The sequence below is a fragment of the Trachemys scripta genome, chromosome 24, assembly GCF_013100865.1.
Source record: "Trachemys scripta elegans isolate TJP31775 chromosome 24, CAS_Tse_1.0, whole genome shotgun sequence".
Lineage (NCBI taxonomy): Eukaryota > Metazoa > Chordata > Testudines > Emydidae > Trachemys > Trachemys scripta.
This window is the reverse complement of record NC_048321.1, coordinates 10,516,469-10,536,624: the sequence shown is the minus strand read 5'-3', so window position 1 is coordinate 10,536,624 and position 20,156 is coordinate 10,516,469. Positions and strand designations below refer to the sequence as shown.

At 53.6% G+C, this 20,156-nt stretch overlaps 1 protein-coding gene across 1 annotated transcript; it reads right to left on the bottom strand.

Annotated features, from left to right (window-relative positions):
* Window positions 1-309: 309 nt before the first annotated feature.
* INSRR (insulin receptor related receptor) lies at window positions 310-19,835 on the bottom strand. Its single transcript, XM_034756961.1, has 3 exons — window positions 19,653-19,835; window positions 7,246-7,797; window positions 310-626 (listed from the first exon to the last, which is right to left on the bottom strand). Exons 1-3 carry the CDS (start codon window positions 19,777-19,779, stop codon window positions 310-312), a joined length of 996 nt encoding a protein of 331 aa, XP_034612852.1. The 5' UTR covers window positions 19,780-19,835.
* Window positions 19,836-20,156: the final 321 nt, after the last annotated feature.

Genomic DNA, 20,156 nt, shown 5'->3' with positions numbered 1-20,156 from the left:
GGGGGGGCAGGCAGGATGCAGGAGGTGTCACTGTGGGGGATGGGGGTCACTGCGGGTGCGGATGGGATGCAGGGGGGTCACTCCGGGGGCAGGCAGGATGCAGGGCTGCGGGGACAGACGGGATGCAGGGGGAGTCACTGTGGGGCATGGGGGGGGTCACTGTGGGTGCGGGGGCAAGCAGGATGTGAGGGGGTCACTGCGGGGGCAGATGGGATGCAGGGGAGTCAGTGCGGGGGGTGGGGAGTCACTGCGGGGGCTGGCAGGATGCAGGGCTGCGGGGGCAGGGGCCTCAGCCCCCAGGAGAGCCGCTCACCTGCTGTCATTGCGCGTGTACCCCGAGGGGCACTCGGACAGGCACCCCTCATGGTGGATGACGAACTCAGAGGCCTCACGGGGGTTCTCGGACACCTTGCGGAGGCTGGCGCAGTACTCAGCCGTCACGCAGCGCCAGCCCTCGTACCGGTAGGTGCGGGCCGGGCAGGAGGTCAGGCAATGCCCGTTGAAGTGGAAGTGGCGGCAGGCCACGCAGGCCCTACTGTCCCACGGCCGGCTGCAGCCTCCGAGGCACTCCGGGTGGCAGCATTCCCCGGCCGCGGTGCAGGCGATTCCGTCTCCACAGGGACACACTGGGGTCAAGAGACAGAGAAATCGACTAGAGGTTAGTCCATTCTCCCCCCCCCGCCCCCGCCTCTCCTCCCCACGAGAGCCGGATCAAGGTCTCGGCTCTCTGGGTCTGTACCCAGCCCCTGGAGCCGCGAGATTGCATCCCAACCTCAGCCTCCACTGACACCAAATTTATAGCGCTCGTGCTTTCGAGGACAGCTCAAAAATGGGACCGGCGTGTAAGGTGTGTAACCAATGCAGTGATGCTGGCCTGGCTATGCTGCCTCGAGTGCAACCGACACTGAGATGCTTGCCTGAGTCTGCAGAGAGCCTGAGCCAGTAACTCTGGGAGGGGTGGAGCTGCCCCTTTCCTTTCAATTGAGCCCTAGCTCCAAGTCCCTCTGTTCTGATGGGCCCTGCCAAACCCACCACAGCAAGGGGCTGTGTGTGGGGCAGGAGAGGAGAAGTGCAGTAGGCCTGGCCCACCCCCCCTCATTCTCACCTAGCTGCTGGGGTCAGTAGTGGGGGGCCCTGGTACAGAAGGGGATTCCCCTACCACTCCCTCCTGCTATATGGAAGGGGACAAAAACCATCCTGCCACTCCAAACCACAGCGCAGGGCGGGGCCATGGCATGTCTCAATCCAGTCCTCACCCCCACCCCGGTTCCCTTCCACTGGGTGCCCCACAGCATCCATTCCGTGGGGACGATTCATCTCGCTATATGGCTGCTCCTAAGGACGGCTGGCAGGGCAGTAGCTCCCACTTCCCTCTCTAGGCCAGGCTTCCTGGTCAGACTACATCTCCCATGATGCTCCCTTTTGATGAGGCAAGGTAGCATCATGGTAGCAGCATGGCTGCAGTGCATCATGGGAGATGAATTCTAACTGGGGAGCCCAGCCCATAGAGGAAAATGGGGGTTCAAGCCCAAACTACAACTCCCATAAGGTGCCCCAGCAGCAAAATATTTAGATTTTCAGCCAAAATATTTCATTCTTGGTCGAAATATTTCGATTTCCCATGGAAATGTCTGGTTTTGTGTGTTTGGTTTGTTAATGAAAATTTAAAAATTTCCACCAGAAGCAGACAACAACAAAAAAACTGTAGTTGAAAGCCCAATTTTTCACTGAAAAAGTTTTGATGCAAAATTTTCAGCCTGCCCTAGCCACCAACTCCACAGGCAAATCACATAGGGAAACTGAGGCGAAGAGCCTATCGACCAAGGGCCTTTGCCTTTCATGAAAGGTGCCGCGTGAGCTCTAAAGTTCTGTTTCCAAGGGAAGAACTTCCACCAGTGGCCAACTTTTCCGGGAGGGCTAGGAAAGGGGAAAGAGATAGAGGGAGGGAGACTTTGCTGCTATGGACAGGTAGGTGTAGGTAGCCATCGGAACGCTGCATCCCTTAGGGAGGTCACGTGCTGGAGCTGCTAGATGCATGTGGGTTCAAACCCCGCAGAGGCGCAGAGCTCTCATGCTGGTGCCAGGTGGGGCCTGGGTTCTAGTCTCTGCTCTCCCTCTGAGTAGGTCCTGGGCAAATCATTTAGCCCTCTCCCCACCTCAGTCTCCCCCATCTGGGAAACAGGGCTGGTCACGCCTGGCTCAAGCCATGACGCCATCACGCTTGTGCCGCTAAGACAGGGCGTCGCTGGGTTTGGATGAAACCCTCGAGCTTCCTGGCCTGGGGACAAGGAAGGATGGCTACAGGGTGTGGTTGGCCAAAGGTATCATGGGGGACTCCATTTTTAAAGCAGCAGCCACTTGAGTGATGGGGTTGGAGGGGGCAGGTGCATGGGGACTGATGGATAAAGAGGTGGGTCTGGGGATGGATGAATGGAGAGGTGTGGGGGGGATGGATGGAGGGATGTATATGGGAAGGAAGAGACAAAGGGAGGGATGGATGGGTTTGTGTGGGGGGAAGGAAGGAAGGGGGGGGGGGGGGGAATGGATAAATGGAGGGGTCTGTATGGGGATGGATGGAGGGGTGCATATAGGTAGGACAGGAAGGAGAGAGAGGGGGATGGATGGATGGATGGATGGATGGGGCGTGTGGGGATGGATGGAGGGGTGGCAGGAATGGATGGAAGAAGGGGTTCATATGAGGATGGATGGATGGATGGATGGACGGAGGGGTGGGGTGGGGAGAATGGATGAGTGGAGGGGTGTGTATGGGGATGGGTGGAAGGGTGCATATGGAAAGGAAGGAAGGGAGAGAGAGAGAGAAGAATAGATGGAAGGGTATGTGGGGGGATGGATGGATGGATGGATGGATGGATGGGGCGTGTGGGGATGATGGATGGATGGGTGTGAGGAGGGATGAATGGATGAAGGGGTTCATATGAGGATGGACAGATGGAGGGGTGTGTATGGGGATGAGTGGAAGGGTGAATATGGAAAGGAAGGAAGGGAGAGAGAGAGGAATAGATGAATGGGTATGTGGGGGGATGGACGGATGGAGGGGTGTGTATGGGGATGAATGGATGAAGGGGTTCATATGAGGATGGATGGAGGGGTGGCGGGGAATGGATGGATGGAGGGGTGTGTATGAGGATAGATGGAAGAGTGCATATGGAAAGGAAGGAAGGAAGAGAGAGAGAGAAATAGATGGATGGGGCGTGTGGGGATGGATGGATGGGTGTGGGGAGGGATGAATGGATGAAGGGGTTCATATGAGAATGGATGGAGGGGTGTGTATGGGGATGGATGGAAGGGTGCATATGGAAGAGAGCGAGAAATAGATGGATGGGTATGTGAGGGGATGGACGAATGGACGAACGGACGGATAAACTGATCACTCCAAGCCGGTACAGCAATCCCTCCACCGAGCTGAGCCCCGCCGTTCCCTGGCGAGGCCTGCGGTGGGAACGGGGCAGCCGGAGGTGCAGCCCTGTCCCCGCGCTGCAGCCGCCGCAGGAGGTTACATTGCCGATAAGGATCTGTGTTTACAGTGTATATTTCATTACGAGGCCTCCTGTTTACAGCAAACGAGCCCGGGTGGGTCCCATATTTACCCTACCGCTGGGAAAACACGGCAGCTGGGAGCTGGCCTCTTCTCAACAGGATGATACAAAGCAGATCCTATTACTCCCCATTGTGTGCCCGTCAAGAAGCGCCCCAGCTGCGTGGAGACGCGCCGCTCTGTCTGCTGGTGCGCAGCAGCCATCCGACGGCCCCCTCCACGGATTTCACGGGAAGTCTCGGGGTCTGTCTACCGGGTTTCAGAGCGGGACACGCTACAGCAGAAACACCAGGACAGGGGATCTCAAGTGGGGTTTGGACCAGTGCTGCTGTCTACACCAGCAGAGCTACCCAGGTACAGAGACCTCCAGTGTAGGCAGCCCCCAAGAAAAGGATCAGAGCAGACACCGTCCCTGCTCTGTCTGACTCAAGCCAGCTGGTTAAACCGGACCTGCTAGGTCATTACAGGTTGGGATGTTTTTCACAGGCACCTAAGTCCCTTAGGTTTCTAATGCCCATTGACTTTCATCTCCCTTAGGCTCCAGGGAAAAACTGAATCCTCGTGTAACTCAAACCCCAATCAGATCTTCGACAGGCGTTCAACCTCAGAACCTGGATCCAGAATTGAATCTGGATCCACATTTTGCCAATGATTCACTCCCCCACCCCATGCACACCCATTTATAATGCGCCAAAACCCAAATCCTGGATTCAAATTTTGGATTGTTCGAAGTCCAGGCCCAAATTCTGTGACGTGAGTCCCTGTCTAGTTTAACACTTCAATGGAGGAGAGGGGGCAGCTTAGCAAGGAGAAAGGGAAAAATCTCACCTTTAGGCCCAGCCCAGGTCATTAGATGCTGACAGTTCATTCAAATGGAAGGGGCCAGAGAGGGGAGAGGTGGGTTAGGAGCAAGGTAGATGGTAGAGAGATTACGGGCAGGTTACACCACCTGGAAATAGGTGTTTACGGTATACAGTGCAGTTACAAAATTATGATGCTTTTTGTTTTCTGTGTACCGCCCCTTTAAAATTTCTACGCAGCAGCTATTCTGTTCGGGCAGTGGCTGCAACTTGTTACCCGATGAGACACACACACTGTGCTCTCCCCAGAGAGACTTTACTTTTGTTCTTTCTTGCTATTGGTTTTGCCCCTTGATCTAAAAACAACGTCATTTGAAACTGAAAGTTAATACGTTTCCCTCTCTGTTTCTGCAAACTGTGGCAGAGCAGGGCACTTCTGTGAGTTGCTCACCAAAGCTAGTCCACTAAATGCTGGCAAGCCAGCTTCCCTACTTCTCTCAGTGACTTATTTATTTGTTCCCTACGATCCTGCCACCTGTCACCTCAGGTGGCCAGCAAACGACACATGCTGGAAGGATTATCAACAATAGTGCCAGTGAAATTTAAACAAACAAACTAACCGTTTTCTAAAAATAAATGTCCTCTATAAGGTGTCACGTCAACAGAACGCATGAAGGTGTGGTCAGTGCAGGATGTGCAAAGAGGCTCGTTCATGTAGGAATCACTGGGTGAAGGTCTATGGCCTATGTTATGCAGAAGTCAAACTAGATTCTCATAGTGGTCTAGCAATTCCTAGATTTTAAGACTAGGGTCCATCTAACCCAGTATCCTGTCTTTCACGGTGGTCAGCACCAGATGCTTGAAGATCCAAGAAACCCCCTAATGGACAACAGAGGTATAACTTGTTCACATGTGAATTTTTCTTCTTAATCCTTTCAATTAGCAATTGGCTAACATGACGGTTTACATCCCTCGTGCATTTTTATCCTCTCTCGTGTAACCATGAAAACATCCATTAACCATGTGCAAATGTCCAATCCCTTTTCTGAATCCTGCTAAGCTCTCAGCCTTGAAAACATCTAGTAGCAATGAGTTCCACAGGCTAATTACGCTTTGTATAGCATTTCCTGGGATCGGTTTTACAGCTCTTGCCTTCTAATTTCATTGAGTGCCCCTGGGATGACAGGCACAGCCAACGTCTGACTTTGCCACTCAATGGCTATACCGAATTCTTGCAAATAAAATCTTGAGGCTGCACCACACCCTCACCCTCTACACGCAGATTTTGTCCTGTGTCAGTGAGGGGTGTGATTTTTTACTGATATAGTTATACCAGCACGATCCTTAGAATGAACCCAGTTAGACCAGGATAAAGGTGAGTGGGGTAGCTTATTTCCCTTCCTCAACAGGAAATCACTGGGCATAAACTACATGTAAGCACCTTCATCCCTGGACAATCCACACTACGGCCAGGTCTACACTTACAATTTACACCGGTCAGGGGTGTGAAAACCATGCCCACCCCAGTGATGTGGCTCTGCCGAAATGCAGCTTTGCAGACAGATGAGCATTGTGGTTGGCGTAGCTAACACTGTCTGGGGAGGTGATGTTCCTACACCAGCAGAAAAACCCATTCTGTTAGCGAATGCTGACTCTACCCTAGGGGTACAGGCTCTGTAGTGTGGACATGGCCCCAGGGGTATTTCTACTACACCGCTGTAGTGAAAACAGCACAGCTGCTGTGTGTAGACAAGCTCAGTTTCTCTCCTATACCATGAATGAAATCCTGGCCCCGATAGAGTCAATAGCAGACCTGCCAATGACGTCTCTAGAGGCAGAGTTTCACCCTATAGCCATCTATATCAAGCACTATTTTATATCCCATATTTTAGCATTTATTATTATCCTGTAATAATATTGCATTCGTATGTTTAACTACTTAATGAACATTTCGATCACTGTAATGCCCAGAGGCCCCAACCAGGATCAAGGCCTCATTGCGCTAGGTGCAGGACAAAAGGATTTGAAGACATGGGGCCTGATTCTTACACCGAGGCCCCTTTTCAATGCCAGAGGGCCGTTTGCCACGGGGCCTGGTGGATTCCCCATCACTGGCCATTTTAAATCAAGATTGGATGTTATTCTAAAAGATCTGCCCTCGGTATTATTTTGGGGAAGTTCTCTGGCCTGCGTTATGCAGGAGGTTCGAGCACAGTGGCCCCTTCTGGCCTGGCACGAAAAGGCGAAACAGAGTCACAGTCTTGGCCCTGAAGAGTTTACATCCATGTGACAAATTGCAGCGTCATGTTATCGACTTCATGAACACGACACTTTGACCACCTCACTTGCACTCCGCCCACTAGTCCCTCTTTCCCAGGGCTACTTTTAAAATACACCAAACTTCCGGGCCAACCCTAAAATGCAACCACCTCTGGGGCAGGCTGTTGGCAGCTGTTCAAGAACAGCACCGCCGCTTAGGACAGGAAGCGACTCACAACCCTGCTTGAAACTGCGGAAGCAATGGAGGGACGTGGGTCTTCATTACGTGCCGTGGACTTTCCCGTGGACAGAGCGCCCTCTCTGGTTTTGAAAAGCGCCACACACAGGCAAGAACTTGGTTTCACCCTTTGTGGGGAAAGGCAGAAACTTAGACACCCCCCTCGGAGCATAGGCTTAGAGGGGAGAGCACCCCTCGTACAGCAGAGCCTTACCAGTCCCTGCAGAACAGAACTCCCTAGCAGTACCCTGTCTCCCAGGGAAGCGTACCCCCGCTCCTACAGCCTCAACACCACCACACGGTCTCCCATCCAAGCCCCCATCCCAAAGCAAAGCTACTTAGCTTACCAAGCCGGCCAAGCACCTCAGAGCTAGAGCAGGGTAGACACCTACCTTTCTGGCAGTAGCTGGATGTCCAGCAGCGATACTCTAGATGCCCATTGACGCTGGTCTGGACGCAGGGCTTCTCCACGTCCAGGATGCCCGGGCACACGTCGGCACACTCCTCCACCTGCTTGTTGCTCACGATATAGTTGTTCTCCACCGAGTCGAGCAGGAGCAGCCCCCAGTCGATGGTGGAGATGTGGCAGAGCTCCTGGTTGCGTTCAATGCGCACCGAGCCCCGCAGGATATCGGTCAGGCTGTGCAAGCCGATGTCCCTGAGGTGGGGCATCTCGAAGATGACCAGGGCATAGTTGAAGAAGAGGTTAGTGCCCCGGATGACGGACAGGTTGGGAAAGAGGTCACGCAGGCTCTCCAGCCCGTAGACCCGGAAGAGGAGGAGGTACTCGGTGATCATGATGAGGCGGGGGAAACTGAGGCCGCGGAAGTCCTCGGCGGCGGTGGTGAACATGAGGAGGATCTGCAGGTTGCCCTCGATGATGGTGCAGTTCTCCAGCTTCCTCAGCTGGGAGACGTCGTTGCGGATGTCCATGCTGCAGCAGACTGGAAGAGAATAACACAAGGCATGAGCCCTCCAAGCCAGCCCAGGCTTGGCCTAGATTTTGGGGAACCGGCCTTCAATTCCCCGCTCACTTAGACCCAGCTTCTCACTGTTTCATTTCAGGTTGGGTCAACGATAGTTACTACGTCCAGCTGAGCCGCTGCAGTGCCACATGGGAGATGTAGTTCTAGGTCTCAAACGCTTCCATTCTCCCTAAGGGACTCTGCTCCCTGCTAGGACTACATCTCCCATGATGCATCAGAGTTTTCAGCTGCGGCTGAATTGTCACAGTGTATCATGGGAGGAGTAGTACGGCTAGGGAGCAGGACCCATAAAGGAACATAAGGGCATGAAGGATGCAGAACTACAGCGCCCATGAAGCACTGCGATGGCTCAAAACCAAAACATTTAGACATTTCCAAATGGACGGAACTCTCTTTTCTACAAAGTGTTGATATTTTGACTTTTTGTCCCGATTCAACATGGAAAAAAAAAAAACAACAGTCAAAATCCCAGAATTTCCCACGGGATGGAAATTCTGTTTTTCTCTCCTCTCGGCAGCACTCCGAGGTGTGCTAGGAAAGCAGAACTGGCACCGTTTTAAAATCGATTTAGTTCAACCCAGCAAATAACTGGATGTAGACGCAATCAGAATGATGGATAGATGGAAAGATAGATACAGATGGAGACAGATAAAGTGGGGGGTGGCGTGATAGATAGATAGACATGGCAACAGAAAGGTAGACAGATAGATACACATGGTGCCAGAGGGTATGTCTACACTGCACCAGGGTTAGGGGGACTCAAGGCAGCTGACCTGTATTAGAGAACCTAAGGCTTGAACGTCTACATTGATTCTTAATGGGTTGCTAGATTAGATGTGTTGCCTGTTAGTTACTTCCCCAGTTTCTCCATGGAAGTTTCCAGCTCCTCTGGGCTTCCACTGATTGCCTCACCTAGCGCTCCACACAGTGGGGAAGGGCTGGTACCTGTGGGAGGGAGGGATGGAAAATCCCAGTAGCCGAGAGCAGGTGCCATTCGTAGCCTGCCTTCAGGCAGACAAGCCTGCAGGGAGAGAGGGACTGGGCCGCCCTAGCGCACACTGGGACACTCCTGCCCAGGGGAACCGTGTCCCCATGTGAGGGCAGCTGGATCAGCCAGAAGGACAGACTCTGTAGGCCGAGGTGCATTGGGAGCTCCAGCCAGTTCCAGATGAGCCCAAAGCCCCTGGCCAGTGGGAGATCTGTGCACCAGCCCCCTCCCCTTTGTATCGCAGTAGCCTATAGAGCAGTGATTCTCAAACTTTTGTCCTGGTGACCCCTTTCACACAGCAAGCCTGAGTGCGACCCCCCTTATAAATTAAAAACACTTTTTAATATATGTAACGTCATTATAAATGCTGGAGGCAAAGTGGGGTTTGGGGTGGAGACTGACAGCTTGCGACCCCCCCCATGTAGTAACCTTGTGACCCCCTGAGGGTCCCAACCCCCAGTTTGAGAACCCCTGATGTAGATGATCCAGCCCCATGGGGCTCTGATCCACCAAGACCAGAGTCCCATTGTGCAAGGTGCTGCACATATGTGTCATACGGGACATTCCCGTCCTCAGAGAGCTTACAATCTAAAGATACAAGACAGGCAAAGGAAGGGTGATTATCTCTAGGTTACAAATGGGGGAAACACGCATATTAAGTGATTTGCCCAGGGTCAGCCAGGCAGCCCGTGGCAGAAGAAGGACTGGAACTCAGCTCTCCTGTGCCCCAGGCCAGTGCTCTAACCAAAGACCAACCTTCCTCCCTAGAGCCTGCTGTTGGCACACCTCTATAATCCAGCCCCTTCCCCACCTCCACCCCCTGCATTTCCCTCCATCCAAACCTTGATGGGCACAGATGGTCATAAAATATGACTGCACAGCATGGTGGTAACATATAAGACAGCGTGGATCAGTGGTTAGAGCACTCAGCTAGGACACCGGAGACCTGGATTCTACTCCCAACTCTGATGCTGGGTGATCTTAGACAAGGCACCCTCTCTGCCTCAGTTTCCCCACTTGTCAAAGAGGGATAATGATACTGACCTCCATTGTAAAACGCTTTGAGATCTACTGATAAAAAGCAATATGGTGACATTATCATTATATGCTGAACCAAAGGCCCAGGTCCCAAACCACCTAAATTTTGGAGAATGGAGGGAGTGGTTTGAAATAACGGTCTGAATTTTGTGATGGTGGCCTATATCTGTACAATGAGCAGAACCAAAGCTCCATGTTGGATCTGAGTGAAAGTGTTTGGGTTTATTTCCCCCACCCTGTCCCTGCCCCCAGGAAAATTTTTGGAATGAAAATGAAAGTTTTCCCCGGGAAATTTTGAAACAAAACTTTTTCATTTCAATTTGATTCCAATCAAAATTTGAGTCATATTGAAAAAAAACGGCCCTTTCATTCCAGCATTGGAAAAAAACGAGTCATCTTGAATTGAAACCTTTTGTTTCGTTTCAAAATCTCCCCGTGGGAATAATCAAAACTTCCACTGGAGAAAAAAAAAGACTTTTCCCAGTGGAAAAAAGTCAGTTTTGACACCACCCACCCTAAGAAAATCTGAGATTTTTTCATCAGGAAAAAGTATAGTGGAAACATTTCAGTTGGGCCTCCACATACAACCCACCCAATCTGCAGGGGTGTTGGAACAATTTGTATAGGGGGGCTGCTGAGAGCCATTGAACAAAACTGTAAACCCTGCATCTGATGGAAACCATGTCCAGACAGGGGTTCCAGCACCCCGATGACCTGCCTTTCACAGCGCAGCTCCGTCTTTAGCTAGCACACTGCTCCAACACACAGGCTGGAAACCACCTCATCTGTCTGGTAGCAACCATCCAAGCTCACTGGCATCTGATTTTCTCATCCCCAAGCGCCTCTAATCTCTCTCCCATGGCTGATATTTACCGAGGGGGTTAAGTAACCTCCTGAGAGGTTATTCTCATTAATCCCCCCCGCCTTCCAGCCCAGCATTGCTAAATAGGTGTGTGTGACACCAGGTCACACACAAACACAGCATGTTCTCAACACCCCACGTCCAGAGAACATGCACTTTCTGTCCCACACAGGTATTTCTGATTTGTTGCCCAATGGTTTTATATACACATTTCCCAAGCAATTAGAGGAAGGATGGTCTTCGGGAGAAAGCCCTGAGCAGGACATCACGCAATCCTCAATTCAACTCCCAGTTCTACCTCAACTCCCCCTGCACGAACCTGGGCTAGGTGCCTCATTTCCCAGTTAGGACAATACTTCTGTCTTGCCTTGCTATGTACAGCCCCTAGTGCAACAGGACTCTGGTCTCAGCTGGACCCTCAGTGTCCTATTGTAACGCTCTGAATAACTGATTCTGGAGCATGCTCTGTGCTTGTGACTTTAAAAAAAACAACCAAATCCATTCAAATCACACATTGGGATTAACTTTAAGCACTGGTCCCCAGCACCACTATTAAACCAGCAGGGCCCTTTTACATCAAACAAGGATAAAACAGAATACGGTTTTTAGGAACAGGTTTTGCTAGTCTGCAGCTGCAATGCAAATGATTTATTTAGAGTCTAACCATTCACATTATATAGAGTCAAATGTCTGAAGTATATTAAGGCCAGGTTAGCACATGATGACACATTTATGGATTATGAGAATTATGTACATTAAAAAGATTTAATAGCAACAAACCCAAGCAAACCAGAAGTGCTTTTCTTCCCGACTAGTGTCCACCAGGGAGCTAGCCCACCACAGCTATTCCAGACAACTTCCCCGTCGTGTCCTTTACCCTTCTGAGACCTGTCATGGAGGCCCACTCAGTTTACTATGTCTTTCAACAGAGCCTTCAGCCCTGTCTGCTCAGAGGGGACAATAGATGACTGAGGGTGCTAGGTGCCAATTGCAGAGGTCACCGGTTCTTGCGCCGTAACCTGCCGGGTGCAGCGTCTCTGCTGCCCTTCTCCCCCTGGCTGACAGGCCTGTAGACACCAGCCAGGTAGTTGCCCGTGGACGTGGTGTGGAGAAAGTGAATAAGGAAAAGTTATTTACTTGTTCCCATAATATAAGAACTAGGAGCCACCAAATGAAATGAATGGGCTTAAAACAAATAAAAGGAAGTTCTTCTTCACGCAGCGCACAGTCAACCTGTGGAACTCCTTGCCTGAGGAGGTTGTGAAGGCTAGGACTATAACAGGGTTTAAAAGAGAACTGGATAAATTCATGGTGGTTAACTCCATTAATGGCTATTAGCCAGGATGGGAAAGGAATGGTGTCCCTAGCCTCTGTTTGTCAGAGGATGGAGATGGAAGGCAGGAGAGAGATCACTTGATCATTGCCTGTTGGTACACTCCCTCTGGGACACCTGGCACTGGCCACTGTCGGTAGACAGGACACTGGGCTAGATGGACCTTTGGTCTGACCCGGTACGGACGTTCTTATGTGAAGGACTGAGCCCAGTTGCTAGTGAGGACTGGCCCCAGGACTGGAGCTGGGGTCCCCCTACCCTACCCTACCCTACCTGTAATATTGGAGTCTCCCATAAATGTTCCTTTGCTGGAAGAAACAGCCTGAAGGCTCTTCTGCTCAGAACAGGCCAACGTCCAACTCTGCAGGCCCCTAAGCCTGTCCGGCCGCTGGCCAGGAAATTCGCCGAGGGTCTGATATTAGAGACCAGCGGGCAGGGAGCTGCATGCCACCCACCCCATCTCTTCCCATCCTGCCGCTCGGCATGGAAGCGACATGCTGGTCACCAGCTTGACAGAGCAACAGGGGTACATGGAGACCACACTTCCCAGCATGCAATGCTCCGTCAAGAACCAAGCCATGGGGCAGTAGCATCCTCTGGGGGGGCGGGGGTGCTGTCAGGAGAGAGCACTGCATAATGGGCTACGTCATCCCCATGGCCAGCCAGTCCCTCCTGAGTTTCGCAGGTCAAACTCCTGGAGCACCCTTCTGGCCTCAGAAACCTAGGCCGCTCCCCCTTCACACCGCAAGTGAAACCTGATGCCGAGTTATGATCAAGAGAACAGTTTTTAGGGCAGCCTGCTTTCCAGCCCAAAATTTACAGTAAACACCACAAATCAAACACAGTGAACTCGGCTTCAACCCTAAACACGCCACCTGCCAGGAAAACTCTTCCAGTGGGAAGTAGCAGCCGCCAAAGCTTCACCAGGGAGCCGTTCGGGGGAGAGGATCATAGACGATCAGGGTGGGAAGGGACCTCAGGAGGTATCTAGCCCAACCCCCTGCTCCAAGCAGGACCAATCCCCAGACAGATTTTTGCCCCAGATCCCTAAATGGCCCCCCAGAGGATTGAACTCACAACCTGGATTTAGCAGGCCAATGCTCAAACCACATGGCTCAGGGATTTGGGAACCTTGCAATAACTTAAGAAGGGCTTTATTCCCCGTGCACACCTCAAGTCCCACGCTCTGCCAGCTCCTGGCGGACGGTTCTTTATTTCTGCCCTGCCTTGCGTATCGGGATATCATTTACCCCTGTGCAAAACCCGTCCAGGCCTGCTCCTCCGCCAGTGGAAATCAGCACCTTTGGCCATTCCCGCCCGCGGAGACGCTGAGCCCACGGGCTGGGCCGGTGGCGGTGTTGCGCCCAGTTTGCCCAGGTGGCAGCGCCAACCCGAGGTGCGGAGCAATGGAGCAAAGCTGGCGGAGCTCACATTTCTTTTCACCTTTGCCCCATTTTGCAGCTCCGGGCTATTTCTGCCTTGCATTTCGGGCACGCCGCCAGCCGACTTCAGCGGGCATCGCCGGTGGCACATGTCACGGCCAGTAGTTTTCCCACCTCCCAGCTCTGTTTAGCGCAAACACGCTTTTCAATTGCAGCTCTGTTATTACTGTGGTCATTCATTAACCCCCTTGCCCTCTGCCAGAGCAGGTGAGACGCTCGAGGGCCCCCCCGCTTGCCAGCCAGCAAATTGTGTTTTGACTAAATTTTCTTTATTCTTTTCATTGACACTTTGCTTTTCACCCCCCAACACAGTCTGTGCCCTGTGCAGCTCTGAAAGGAGATGCCAGGTGCTGCTATTTTGATTCCTCTCTGTTTGTAAATACAAAGGGGTTTCAGGTTTTATTCCCCGACTATAAATCCAGACAACACGTGCGAGGCAGCAGGTGATTGTCCCCGAAGGTTGTAAGCACCAGGTATTTTTATATACTGTAATTTAGGGCCAGGGGACTGCAATACTGCCGCTGATTGCATCTCCGTTCCAGGAACTCCTACCCAACACCGTCCCCCAGAGAATTGCATTAATAGAATGACATATAAATGTTCCAGGGTCACCTAGCTAACTCCCAGAGTAACCCATGTCCCTACAGTATTGCTGTGAAACTCGCCAAGGACATTAGAGACAGCGCCTGAACCTAAATTCCAGAGGAAAGATTACCGCTTGACACTAAAGAGGGAGGGCGATCTAGTGGTTAAAATGCTGGCTGACGAATCAAGAGACCTAGCTTCAATTCCTTACTCTGCTCCCAGCTCCCTGTAAGCCTAGTCACTAACATTGCCTGTTATCCTACAGCCGTGTTCAGAATTAGCAAAGCAGAAGATAGAGAATCAGACCTTCAGTTTCCCCACACGTAGCCCCAGCTGACAATCCTTCCTTTGTCTGTCTGGGCTTTTAGACTATACACGCTTCAGGGCAGGGATTGTCTCAGAGTGGGAACGTACAGCCCCGAGCACAATGGGTAATGATCTCATGTAGGGCTGCCGGGATATCAATTATAATAATCTTTATTATATATGAGCGACAGGGGATGGCTCACTTGGTGATTCCCTGCTCTGTTCATTCCCTCTGGGGCACCTGGCATTGGCCATTGTCGGAAGACAGGACACTGGGCTAGATGGACCCTTGGGCCGTTCTTATAGTGGTCCAGACACTGTGGGAAAGACGGGGTTTCAAACCCCCAAACTGGGGCTAGTTCCCATCCAGGGTTTGTATCGGGATTTTACAGTGGGGAATGAACGCAGGGCACGTGCCACGAGAAGCTTGGATCTGGAGCCAGCGCTGAGATTTTGATCCATCTTCTTTTTCCCCCTAGGGGTGACCCAGATCACGCAGTGCTTTCTCAAGCCACAAAATCAAACGGCCAAATCCCCAGCTCCACTGGCTAATGCATTTGGCCCAACAGGGTCCAACTCTCCTCCTATTTACGCTCACCTAAACCAGGAGCGATTCCATCAGACGCTTTCCCTGTTTATGGCGCCCCAGCAGGTCTGTTCACACCGGCACCAGCCAGCTGCTCGGAGCTGGGCGAGCCCCAGAGGTGAGATCCTGGGCCCCTTGACGTGAATGGCAAAAATTCCCACACCCCTCTGCACGGGTGAGGCCGGACACCCCCTCCCGAGTCTGGGCATCCGTCCCCGCCTCGTTCGCCCCTGCCACAAACCACAGCCAGCAGGAAAGGCAGCACGTGCAGCCATGCCTGATTCACTCCTCTAAGGCCCTGATCCTACCTCACCTCCCACCAAGGGGGCAGAGGACCTGAGGAGAGAGGTTCAGAACCCAACAGCCTTCCCATGGGACTGGAGTTGGGAAAAAAACACAGCTCCCATGCAGGGTCACAAGGAAGTGGCGTTCCCCCTGGCGGCACACCGGCATCTTCCCAATAGAGACCCCAGAGGTGCTCTCCACCCGGGTGCTGGCCTTTTAGACAGACGGGCTCCCAATAAATGTGTAGGTTATAAGAAGCCCCAGCCCCAAAAGCCACGTTCTCTATTACCCAGCAGCCCCCAGGACCCAGCACGGCATTCTGTGTTCCTAGGCCACTGCTCCGACACAGCATCCCATCCTCTGTCACCCCCAAACCGCTGCGGCTGCGTCCTCGCTGGGCTCCAGTGACACACGTCCTTTATAACAACACGGCTTAGTCCTGCTCCACACCCATCCCCCTGAGGCTCTCAAAGGGCTTCCCACACACTCATTATTAGTTCAACCTCCCCCCGCTGCGAGATGGGTCAGTATCATTTCCCCATTATTCCCCATTACACAGATGGGGAAACTGAGGCACTGGGAGGGGACGGGACTTGCCAGGGGAGGGCCCAGCAAAGGAGCCAGGTGCCTAGATTCCCACGCCCCTGATCTCAGCCCGCAGGCCACACTCTAGCGGAGCTCAGGGGTCTTTACCGGATTGCATTGCTTCTCTTTCCAGTCCCAAAGCCCAGAAATAGCTATTCCCCTCCCCCTTGCTCCCCACATCTCCATGGGACATTTTTGGATTGTCTCTGACCAGCCTCACTTCACGAGCCAGCGGGCGCAGCGTGACGAGCAGGGGTTAAACTCTTGCCTTTGATCCCAGCCCCGCTGCTGTCTTTGTTTCAATTCCTCCAGCCCCCCCTTAGCTACAATTTTCCACTTTCACGTCTCTTTCCATGACTCCCTGCAAACCTGAATTATTTATTGCCTGGACTCCTGTGTTCCTCACTCCACCGGATCAACTTCTCATCACCAGTCAAAAGCCCCTTAAGAACCCAAGTAAGCAGCTACCACCCCCCACCCTGCCCCAAAAGTTCCTGCTTGTTCCTTTTTGCTCCAGAACGTGGGGCGGGGGGGGGTGGGGTGTCTCTGTGTTTTGAAGTCAAACGGCCAGTTTCTCATGGGCACTTTGTTTCATCCTTACACTGAAAAATGAGGGAATCAGCAGTTATTGATGGTGAAAGTCCAGTGAGTTTAGCAACAAAGGACCCTGGAAATTACTAGACTGTTTCAGAAAAGGGGGCCCATCTACCCCGGTATCCCGTCTCCTCCTGTGCCCAGCGCAAGCTGCTTCAAAGGAAGGTGCAGAGAGCCCTGCGGTTATGGGAGAACAACGGTGTGTGAGTTACAATGGGCCATTTTGTTCTCTCCTCGGGGTGGCTGGGCCACAGAGAGCCGGCTACAGCATGGGTTCTTTTAGCTCAGGCAGGAGGCAGTCACCCGTCTTTCGATCCTGAGGTCCCAGATCCAAATTCCCATGCCGACCTGGAGGCCCCATTATAGTAGGGGCTGCACGGACACAATAGTCAGAGATGGTCCCTGCCCCTGAGAGCTCACACTCCAAGTAGAGATCAGCAAATGGAGGATGGTTGTCCCCACTTTACAGATGGGGAAACTGAGGCACGGAGCAACAAAGTGACTTAACCAAGGTCACACAGAGCAACGGAGCTGGGACCTGGCCCCCGCTCTCCCAAGTCCCATTATTATTTTGCTATTTGTATTACAGTCAGACCTAGAATTAGAGCATCTGATGTGCTGGGTGCGGCATGTACACATAGCAAGAGGCCATCCCTCCGCCAGGAAAGCTGACAACCTCAAAAGACACATGTGAGACGGAAAACAGGCACAGAGGCACCCCTTCCCCTAACACACAAACTAGGGGGCACCCGATGAAATTACTAGGCAGCGGGTTTTAAACAAACAGGAGGAAATACGTCTTCACCCAACACACACAACCTGTGGAACTCAATGCCGGGGGATGTTGTGAATGCCCGGAGCATAACTGGGTTCAAAAAAGAGCTAGATAAGTTCCTGGAGGTTAGGTCCATCAGTGGCCATTAGCCAAGACAGTGAGGGATGCAGCCCCGTGCTCTGGGTGTCCCTAAACCTCAGACTGCCAGAAACTGGGACCAGATGACAGGGGATGGGTCACCAGCTAAGTGTCCTGCTCTGTTCATTCCCTCAGAAGCACCTGAGACAGGCTAGTCGCTAGATGGACCATTGGGCTGACCCGGCACGGCTGCTCTTATGGGACTTGCCCAAGGTCATGGAGCAGGCTGGGTGCAGATCCGGGAACAGAAGCCAGGATCTCTTGCCCGCCAGCCTGGTGCTCCATCCACTAGCCCCCCACTGCGTCTGCAGTCCCAGCCTGCTGCCTTCACCCTCGCCTCCGGGTCACCCACCCGTCCCATCCCGCTCAGCCTCCACCAGGAGAGATTCTGCTGCGGCCGCGCACCCCCAGCCCGTCGAGCCGAGTCTCTCTCGGCGACCCCGGAGCAGACTTTCGAGGCCTGCTAGCCAGGCTGGGGAAACTTACTTCCAGGGGTGGCCAGCGCAGGCACAGGTGGGACGAGGCTGAGCACCAGCAGAGCTATCCCGAGCGGCAGGAGGCAGAGGAACGACGGTGCCACTGTCTCCTTCTCCGCCCCCATGGTCCATGAACAGAAAATCCCCCGGCCGTTCTCCAAAGCGAGGCAGAATGCGCACACGCCCACGCCCCCGGCAGCTCCTCTTATGGGGCGGAAAGCAGGCGCCACCCTGGCTGTGGAGCTTGGGAACAGAGGGACCCCAGCGCCTCCCACTTCATTCCCAGGGGACTGGCAGGGACAGCGCCGCTCCTTGGCCTCCACCGCAACTGGCCTCGATCCACCTCGCTCCGAGCTTCAAGGAGAAAGCCCCCGGCTTCTGCGCCCCCCGATTCCCGTGCTGCGTGCATAGGGCTGGGCGAGCAGCCGAGCTCTGAGCCTGCACCAAGCAGCACACCTGGGCGCAGACAACTGGGCGGAGCTGCCTCCCGCCCTCCCCAAGTGCAGCCAGGTGAAACACCAGCCCAGGGGCAGGGCCAAAGCGCTCCCACCTTCGCCTAGGGGCCCTACCTCCTTCCACCGCTGCCCCGGCTGGGTTGCAGGCAGCGCGGTGACATGGTTGGAGCTGCCAGGCCCCGAGCAGGCACGAGGGGCCGGGTTCGGGTTCACTTTTGTTTTCGATTGCTACATTCAAAATATTTAGCCTGAAAACTGAACCGAGATGGGGTTGGGCCAGGGCCGGGGGGGGGCTTGTTTGGAAAATAAGGAGCCAGAGATTGACCAGGGAAGAGAGATTCCCCCAAATGCGCCAGCTAACTGGGAGGTGGGGGTTGCAGCCAACAGCCCCAGCTCCTCCACCCATCAACTGTACGACCCCCCCGGCAAGTCTCTGGGCCTCAGTTTCCCCAGCTGTCACTGGGGTGCTGCTGCTGGGGGAACGTGGTGTGACCCTTCATTATGGATCAGTGCCCAGACGCCACAGGGATGGGCGCGATTGCAGAGAGGCCACGGGATGGTTTTTTTCCAAAACAGATCACAAAATTTCAGGGAAAACTTTCAAGCCCAACGGGATGGGTTTTTTTCTGACTCTTGTTTCAAACTTCTTGCAGAGAACCCCCACTCCCCCCCCCCCAACCCCGGGCGAAGGGACCTGCGCCGAGCCTTGGCCCAATAGCCCACACAACCAGCAAACCACTTGGTGCAACTGGAGCAGGGGTCCTTCGACCCATTCCTGTTGTTACTAGAGGAGGGCCTGAAAGCCCTCAGCAGCAGAGGAGGGGAGGGGACGGGCCCTTTGCAATGCAGCACTTACCCCCATCCCCTTCTGGGGTGCAGCATGGGGGTACCGTGAGAGGTCAGGCCGGGGCCGGGGTTCTGGAAGGGCAGTGGAGCAGGAGAAAAGCTGGCCTGATGGGCGGCTTCTGCTTTGTACCCGGTCGGTCGCCCCAGTTTGTGGGATCTAGCCCCAGCGTAGTAACTCGCCTTCCCGCCGCCTCACCTCCAGGCTGGATCAAGCGGGGGAGCGTTCTACCGCAGACGCAGCTTTCACCGCTCTTTGGTTAAAGGAACTTTTAATGGCCCGGGCAGTAACTACCCGGCTGCCAATTTTCGAGGCAGAAGGGGCGCATTAGATCTGCGCCACTAGGGACTCTGGCTTTTCAGCGTAACGAAACAAACCACCACTGCTCTGATCGGCTGCTTTGCCAGGGAGAAAGCCCCAGCTCCCAGGCCTGCCTTTCTCCTTGACAATAGTAACCTGGGGTTTATGGCAAACTCGACTGCTTTGCTGAGGCAGTGGTTTCACGGAACGGGCTTTCCCACCTGTCACCTTTCTCCCAGGCGAGAGCAGGCAGATCCACACGCCCTTGAGCTCCGGTCCTGCAGACGGAAGGCTGCGGATTTGCCGCAGGTGATGAAAAAAGGGGGGGGATTTAAAACCCCTCTGCATGAACAAAGTGCTGCACTCACACGCTCTAAATTCCCAAGCCCCTGCGGGGCCCTGCGCAGAAGTGCCCGGTGTGCTGGGCGTCAATCAGAAACCTGAGTGTCCGCTCTGAATAGGGAGGGGCAATGGTGGCCGTTACCTTCGCCAGCCGTTGCATGTCCAGCTGCACGTCTGCCTCCACGTCCCCCTTCTCATTCTGCACACGCGCCCGTGAGGGCAGGCCCAGAGGGCAGAGTGCTCACTCGCCCCCGTGCGCTGCTCCCCAGCACACGCCAACTTTTCGGTTTCATCTCCACCCCTGTCCCCGTAAGGCAGGGGGAGGCCGTAGGCGCCAAAGCCGGACTGCCTCTTATCCTCCCTATTGTCACTGCGGTGGAAAA

Coding starts and splice junctions, on each gene's coding strand:
- INSRR (XM_034756961.1), bottom strand. CDS start 19,779: ATGCAGAGGGGTTTTAAATCCCCCCCCTTTTTTCATCACCTGCGGCAA. Junction 7,798..19,652: donor GCCTGGGAGAAAGGTGACAG/GTGGGAAAGCCC, acceptor ATTCTCTTCCAG/TCTGCTGCAGCATGGACATC. Junction 627..7,245: donor ATCCAGCTACTGCCAGAAAG/GTAGGTGTCTAC, acceptor TCTTGACCCCAG/TGTGTCCCTGTGGAGACGGA.